The sequence below is a fragment of the Montipora capricornis genome, chromosome 9 (genome assembly GCF_036669925.1).
Source record: "Montipora capricornis isolate CH-2021 chromosome 9, ASM3666992v2, whole genome shotgun sequence".
In the NCBI taxonomy this organism is placed as follows: Eukaryota; Metazoa; Cnidaria; class Anthozoa; order Scleractinia; family Acroporidae; genus Montipora; species Montipora capricornis.
The window spans coordinates 35,633,587-35,641,086 of NC_090891.1; the positions used below are offsets into that span (position 1 = coordinate 35,633,587).

The following is a 7,500-nucleotide window of genomic DNA, read 5'->3' on the forward strand; positions in this document are numbered from 1 at the left end:
GTTCTGAACCAGAGTTAAACGCTTCAAGGTCGTGAGCTTCTAGTCTGCATTAGAACTGTCTTCGGTCAAATGCAAACAAGAAAGTACCACAGTGGGACCTACCTTCCATATATGTGGCTATGCAATCAAATCCCAAGTAGCTTCAGGCAACAAGGCTTCAGGTGCCTTAGACATCCAATTTATGACAGTTCCAGAAACAGATTTAAACCTAGAGGTTAACACCACTGACTAGGACTTGGCAGGAGGGATAAGACAGCTTAATCATTTATCTAAGTGGAAAGAAGAGAAGTGAACTTGTAAGCATTGAAATTAACTTTGAAGTGTTACTTCTTCTAATCAATTGAGTAAAGGAAAGGAAATCGCTTGTAACATTCATTAAATGCGAAACACTAACTGACGCTTTACGAAATTTTGTTTGAGGTTTACAATATTTTGATTAAGTTCTTGAATTTTCGTCTCAGTATGTACGAACTCCAACCAATTTTTTTTTTTATTAGCGAGTTTTCGTCCTGTATTAGAACTTTTGTTGGCTCATTGAAATTTTGGCCAAAAGATCACACTTCTTCCCCTGAACTGAAATTTCGCTGAAATTTTGAGAGGACAATAGCCGAATTTCTTCAAAATTCGTTTGCATTCTTTTTCAACAGTACTGTATAACAACAACAGTCTTTATTCACTTTATTAACAAGGATGTAACTACTTGCACCCATGTACAGAGATTTCTAATTAAGGGGGGTGGGAGGATACCCTGCAAGCAGAGTGTCTTTCACAATCAATCTTCCTAGAAAACCTGGGAAAGGGGAGGAGATTGTTTTAAAAATTCAAATGTATTTGTGTCAGTCACGCATGACCAGTAACCGGAAAACCACAAAACAAAAATAACGGGATATTTTCGAACAACTCTGGCAAACACATGACAACCAAGGAATCATTTCCTTGGAAACTCAAGATAGTTCATTCTTTAAATTTTTTTACTGGAAAACTGTAGTTTTCTGGCAGACTAGTTTCTGTAATTGACAGATGGAGGAAATACTCATGGGAATTTAGACATGCCCAAAAGTGAAAAAAAATAGTGGTTTGACAAGTTGGTACTGGACTGACTCACAGAAAGTTGAAACGGCTGGCAGCCTCCTCCTTCTTCCTGATTTTTGTAGGAAGATCAAAGGACACTCTGCTTGCAGGGTAGGGCAAGGATAACCATGCAGCGTCACCCACACATCATGCCAATTATGTTCCCTCTGCAAAATCGAGCCGCAATTTTGCTGCTGGAGAAAAGACAAAGTTTGCCGCTGGAAAGAACCAGTAGACTTTCAAGTTATAGATCTCATGGTGCAAAGAATTGATTTTTAATGCAAGAAATGTAAACAAAATGAGAGGGAGAGAGAGCGATTTATGTAAGGATTTATGTAAGGATTTATACAGTCAACTCTCACTTAACGGACAGGTCCCGGCCATTTCTTAGTCATTTTACTATAACCAAACTCTCTGTAACACGGACACCTCCAAAGACGGACAACGGACACTTTGAAATAGTCAACAAACACTTGTGAGGTGCTGAATGTGATCTCAAATTACAATTTAGGGAAGAAAAATTCTGGTGTGTGACTCTTTTTAACACCAGACATTTAATTGACAGTTCTTATCTTGTCATCGGAACACATACAGTACAATTTAAAATTAAATCAGTCATCATCCCATTCAAAAAATAACTTGGAGGTGACAACCGAATTGTATTGTAATCTAAAACAGGTAGGTTGCGTTCAAGTAAATAACTTAAAACAAACTTTAAACATACGTGTATTCACTGTGCACAGGTTCAGCATTATTATCTCAGAATTACTGGGGTCATGCAGGGGTTTCAATAACTTCTGAAATAGCCGTCCATGATAGCCTATTGAAGGCGGCAGTTTGACAAGTTTATGATAGCATTTTTAGTGAAAATCAAGGCAAACTAGCCGGCGGTGAGAGGCAAAGCAGGCGGCGGTATACCGCCGGTAACCGGCTTCTATTGAAACCCCTGGTCATGTTACGTCAACTTTGTATAAGCTGGACACCTCTCTAAAACGGACAGCTGAGGTGGGTCCCAGTGGTGTCCGTCTTAGAGAGAGTTGACTGTATTTCCTAATCTTTTACATACAGTACCACTCAGAGATAAGCGAAGCACCAAACACGTTTCAAAATAGTCTTTAACTAGTTTGCGTTTGACTTTCAACATGTTTGCATTCAAAAACACAAACGCATTGACCAAAGTCTAACTTTGCGAAGAATTTGCATCACAAAAGCTTCGATGCTTTCGAAAAGTAATGTCACAAAATTAAAGTCTCGTCGTCTGGCTATGCCAAGTTTAGCTTTTGGCCTATTAAACACAAATAGGTGAATGTTTTTGGATTTTTGCATGTCCGATAGCTGTGTCATGCAAACTAAAGTTACAAGATAACTTTTGAAGCAACCAAAAAATACTACAATGACAAGCGTAGTGAAAATCCTTAATTTAACGCACCAGAACGCGCAATTGCCAGACATCTGTGAATGGCTTTTCAACTGTCTTGCAGCTTTTAACTACATGAAAGCAAAGCACCGGGGACAATGATTTTGTCTACATTTAGAGTGGTCTTTTGGTAAAAAAATAAAATCATTTGAGATATACAGGAATGAAAATACATGTTGCACTGTTTCAACACTAAGATGCAAAAATTTGATGCAACAAGCTGACTTAATTTTACTTTTCGTATCAAAACGATTGAATTAAATGATTCAATTTAAATCATTGAACAGTTCAATTAAACCCCCAAAAAATCCCGAAACTGAACAAACCTTCAGTTCCTTGACAAATTGAACATCACTAAGGAGGTGATGAAAGGTCACGGCACCACAAAAGGTCAACATCACTCAAACCAGGACTTCAAAACAGCGGCGATAGCAAATGATTCACGGATTAGTCTGCTTAATGTCTTACCGCTTTAGTCAAGTGCAAGACAACATGCTTGTTGTTATTTGGGCTGTAATACTATGGTCGTCCAAATGTTTCAATATTCGCTAAATTCTATTCGCTGTCGCTAAGATCATTCGCTGTCGCTAAGACTCATTCGCTATCGCTAAGACTCATTTGCTATCGCTAAATTTGCATTCGCTATCGCTAAATTTGCATTCGCTATCGCTAAATTTGCATTCGCTATCGCTAAATGTCATTCGCTGTCGCTAAATTTCATTCGCTGTCGCTAAAACTTAACCGCTTCACTGCGTGCAGACAATGACAAAACACGTACGAACAGCCAGAAGGCCTGGAAACGAATTGCGTGAGGGTCGGCCTTGGAGGTTTCTAACAATATTTTGCAACAGCGAAGTTGATGTAGTAATGACAAATACTGTTAATTAAATGTCAGCGAATATTATGTTTTCATTTTAGCAAATGCAAATTAAGTAAATTCAGTACTAGGCGAAGGAACATTTGCAACAGCGAATGAGTTTTTGCGACGGCGAATGCGGTTTTGCGACAGCGAATAGAATTTAGCGAATATTGAAACATTTGGACGACCATATAATACTGTATGTGTGTGTGTGTGTGAGAAACTAGTTATTTTGTGTGGTTTCAGGAAAGGTTTGATTTATATATTTTTGCCTGAGTCTGTTGTTATTTTATTTGGAGACTTGAAATTCAAACTTATGTGATGGTCTTCATTTTATCATGACCATTTTGGTGAAAAGCAAGTATTCCTTCCACAGTATTCTTAAACTTGTCAAATTTCAATTTGATACATTTCTGACAACCACTTCCATTGCATTTCACAGCCTTTGTTTGAACTATTTTGAGAAAGAAAAGTTTCTTTGTCATTGCATTCATCAGCAATAAATTGTAATTTGTAGCATGTGGCATGTTGATTGCACATGGAACACATAAGAATATACTTTATAAATTAGTGGAGAATTGAAGTCTTACCATAGTCTGATGATGTTTTAACCATCTTGGATCCGGTGCTCACTTTGCGTTTTCACAGTTGGCCGTCACTTGTGACAAATTTGCATAAACCATGCTGATATGCACCAATGACCAATTTTAGACAAGTTCAGGGGTTTGAGCGGAAAAGAGAGAGACCTTTCAAGCAAGGTTAAGAGTCCTGGAGCACAAAGCAACCACTGACTTGTATGATACACATGTATTTGTTGAATGATTGAGTTATGTACAAAGAGGTCCTTATTTTTGACTGGACGATTCCCTCAAATGGCGTTCTAGAATTGAGAAACTGCCAATTTCTTCTCTTTCAATTTATTGAGCGAATGCATAAAATCTGATTATTGCTTCTAGAATTATTCACGAACATGGTTATACGCAAGAGGAATGTGCACAGTACAAGCAAGTAGTGTACAGCAACACCATACAATCAATGATTGCTATAATTAGGGCATTAGGAACACTCAAGATTGAATTTGGACACAATGACAGAGCTGTAAGTATATTCTTAATTTTAATCTTTGATTTTGAAATAATACTATTACAGTAGTACATGTTGTAGCAATACCAGCACTACAGGGCTTGAAATTGCGACCAATATACAGTAGTCGCATTTGTGACTGAACTTTTTTCCCCTAGTATGTGACTAAAGTATCTGGAGAAGTCGCAAATTTTTCATCTTTGCTCTTTTGAAATAAAAGGGTAACTTGCCACTTTTGCTAGAATAAATTAAGAAACAAATTATTTATGATTCTATTCCCACAACCATTTGCCAATGGCAGGGGTTTCTTTATACACAAGTATTGCGGGCTCATATTTTGTTTGTTGAATGGCTGTTAACACAATAAAGCCAGCAACTTAAGCTGGTCAGTGTGAAAGTCTCACAATAATAGTTGCTGGTTTTCTTGTAATGTTGGGATTGCTAAATTTGAGAGCAAATGGGAAAGCTATGTGCTACTCATTGAACTGAGATATTAATTTTATTTTCCAGCTGTTAACTTGTGTTTGCTCAGTTGGGTTTGATTATATTTATTTTGTTGACTGAAAAATGTGCTGTGGAGTGATCAATTCAAATCATGAGACTCATGAATGATAACTAATTGGATCTCATTAACTTCAATTTGAAAGTCCAGAGTAGAACCAGGCTGGAGTTAATATCTCGCTGTGACCTGTTTTGCCATTGTTGGCGTGGGCATGATAACTTAACTGTTTTCTTCTTCTTTTTCAATCTTCTCTTCATTTCAGGATGATGCACGGGAACTTTTTGCTTTAGCAGGGAGTATGGAAGATGTGAAATTCACACCTGAGCTGGTCTCAATAATGAAGAGATTATGGCATGACTCTGGAGTGCAAAACTGCTTTTCAAGATCAAGGGAATATCAGCTAAATGATTCTGCTTCATAGTATGTTTATATTAAGGCTTACCTTATACCCCATTCACATCAAGAAGACATGTTTAATTAAACTGGGTTTAACCCTTTCACTCCTGTGGGGTACCCCATTGACGAGTAAAATCATCTGGCGCTAGGAGTGAAAGGGTTAATGCTTTCTGTTGTTAACAAAAAGGTTTTTTTGATTTCATTCGAACTTCCTCGCTTATTTCGAACTTCCAAACTTTTGGAGTTTAAGGAATTTAATAAAACAATTATTCCATTCCCACTTGTTGGATATGAGACTGGTTATAGCCAACTCGGCACTTTGTTGGCTATTTAATGTTTTAAATTAATGTTATGACTTGGTTATGTTAAACTTGTGTTGTTTTTTAATGTTTTCTAGTTACCTGAATGAGCTAGACAGGCTAGGATCTCCAAGTTACATTCCAACCGAGCAAGATGTTCTTAGAACGCGAGTGAAGACAACTGGAATTGTCGAGACTCATTTTACATTTAAAGATTTACATTTCAAGTGAGTTTTTCTATGCAAGAACCTAACTGGGATGGAATTTTACCTACGATAAATTATAGGATGAGGTATCAAATGAATTTTAGTTGGTGAGCTATCCAAGACATGAAATTTATGACAAAACTGTCTTAATTTTTGGTCAAATCCTCTGATATTCTCACAGAGGAACCCCCAATGTTAAGATATTATTTCGAGTATTACTTGTAAACAGGGCTAGTGGTGTCAGACTTAAAAATGTACCAGGGCATCTAAAAATTGAAGTGTGATCGCCTGATATATTGCAAAGTGCAAAGTCAGAAGGAAAAAAGTAGATAAAAAAAGAGAATAGTTTAATTATTGGACTACCATTCTTTTTTGTTTTCTCCAACTCTAATTTCATTAAATGCTGTGAACCTCTTTAGATTTTAGCCATTTCTGTGAGTGATTAACCCATTGACTCCCAGGGGTTCGCCATTGATGAGTAAAATTGTCTGGCGTTAGACAGAGTCTGGCCGGTTTCCGCCAGTTTGGACCTCATAGGGTTAATAATTGGGGACAATTTTCAGGGAGTGATTAATTTCTGAGCTAATCCACCCATTATTAGATGCCATTTTGAATTTATGTCAACAACAACAACAACAACAATAATAATAATAATATTATTATTATTATTATTTAAATTTATTCCTCTTCCACTGCAATATCTTTCAGTGTGACTGGTGCCCTGGTTTTTTGTTGCTCTTTCTCTCCGGCCTTCCCTTTTGGGTGCAGGGGCTTGTGGTTAGAAGGTAGTTCCATCTGGGGAGGTGCTGGGTTTTCTGGCCAACATCCACAGTGCACTAGGGTACCTGACCTCCACTTGCAATGATTAACATTACTGATTTCTGTGCTGTGGCTATGTCAACAGAATGTTTGATGTTGGAGGTCAGAGGTCTGAACGAAAGAAGTGGATTCATTGTTTTGAGGGAGTAACAGCTATCATCTTCTGCGTTGCCCTCAGTGCATATGACTTAGTATTGGCAGAAGATGAAGAAATGGTAAGATGCGACTTCTAGGGGTTTGGGTTTGTGTTGTCACTTTAAACAGGCCTCTTTCCTTGAACTCTGGAATTATAAAATGCTACAACAGCACACTGTGCAGGTGTTAAAATACTTTGCATCAGGGAAATCTATATTTACATGATATTTATTTGGTTTGAATTTACTAGCATGTATGTGCAAAAACCTGTCACTCTGGCCCGGGTTGCTTGAAGCATGGTTAGCGCTAACCAGCATTAAATACCTACCATGGAAACTTATATGTTGTGATACCTCCCGGGCGGGGGGGGGGGGGGGGTACTGCCATATATGGGCTATATAGGTATGTGCCGCTGTGAAGGGTATGGTTTTCAAGCAGTTTACTCTAGCATAGGGTATATAAATCAGAGCGTTTGGGTCTAGAATAGGGTATCATTTTTCACGAAACTGACCAGTCGCTTGAAGATTTTATCAAGACTAAGGAAACCAGAAATTCCCGCTCAAAAATATTAAAAAGTCGAGTGGGCAAAGTTCAAATTTGCGCAACTCAGCCTCAACAGTGTCGATAAATGGCTATCATGAGAAACTTCTGGATATTATTAACTCTCCAGTATCGGTATTAAGACGGAAATCGGTGGGAGTTTACTCTAGTAT

The 7,500-nt window shown here is 37.8% G+C and overlaps 1 protein-coding gene across 1 annotated transcript in view; it reads left to right on the forward strand.

Moving 5' to 3' along the window:
• The window catches only part of LOC138015043 (guanine nucleotide-binding protein G(i) subunit alpha), a 16,246-nt gene that overhangs the window by 6,628 nt on the left and 2,118 nt on the right, over window positions 1–7,500 (forward strand). Inside the window, exons 3-6 of the mRNA XM_068861943.1 lie at window positions 4,304–4,445; window positions 5,195–5,352; window positions 5,726–5,854; window positions 6,738–6,867. Of these exons, the coding sequence (XP_068718044.1) occupies window positions 4,304–4,445; window positions 5,195–5,352; window positions 5,726–5,854; window positions 6,738–6,867 (559 nt within the window). The remainder of the gene's footprint in view (window positions 1–4,303; window positions 4,446–5,194; window positions 5,353–5,725; window positions 5,855–6,737; window positions 6,868–7,500) is intronic.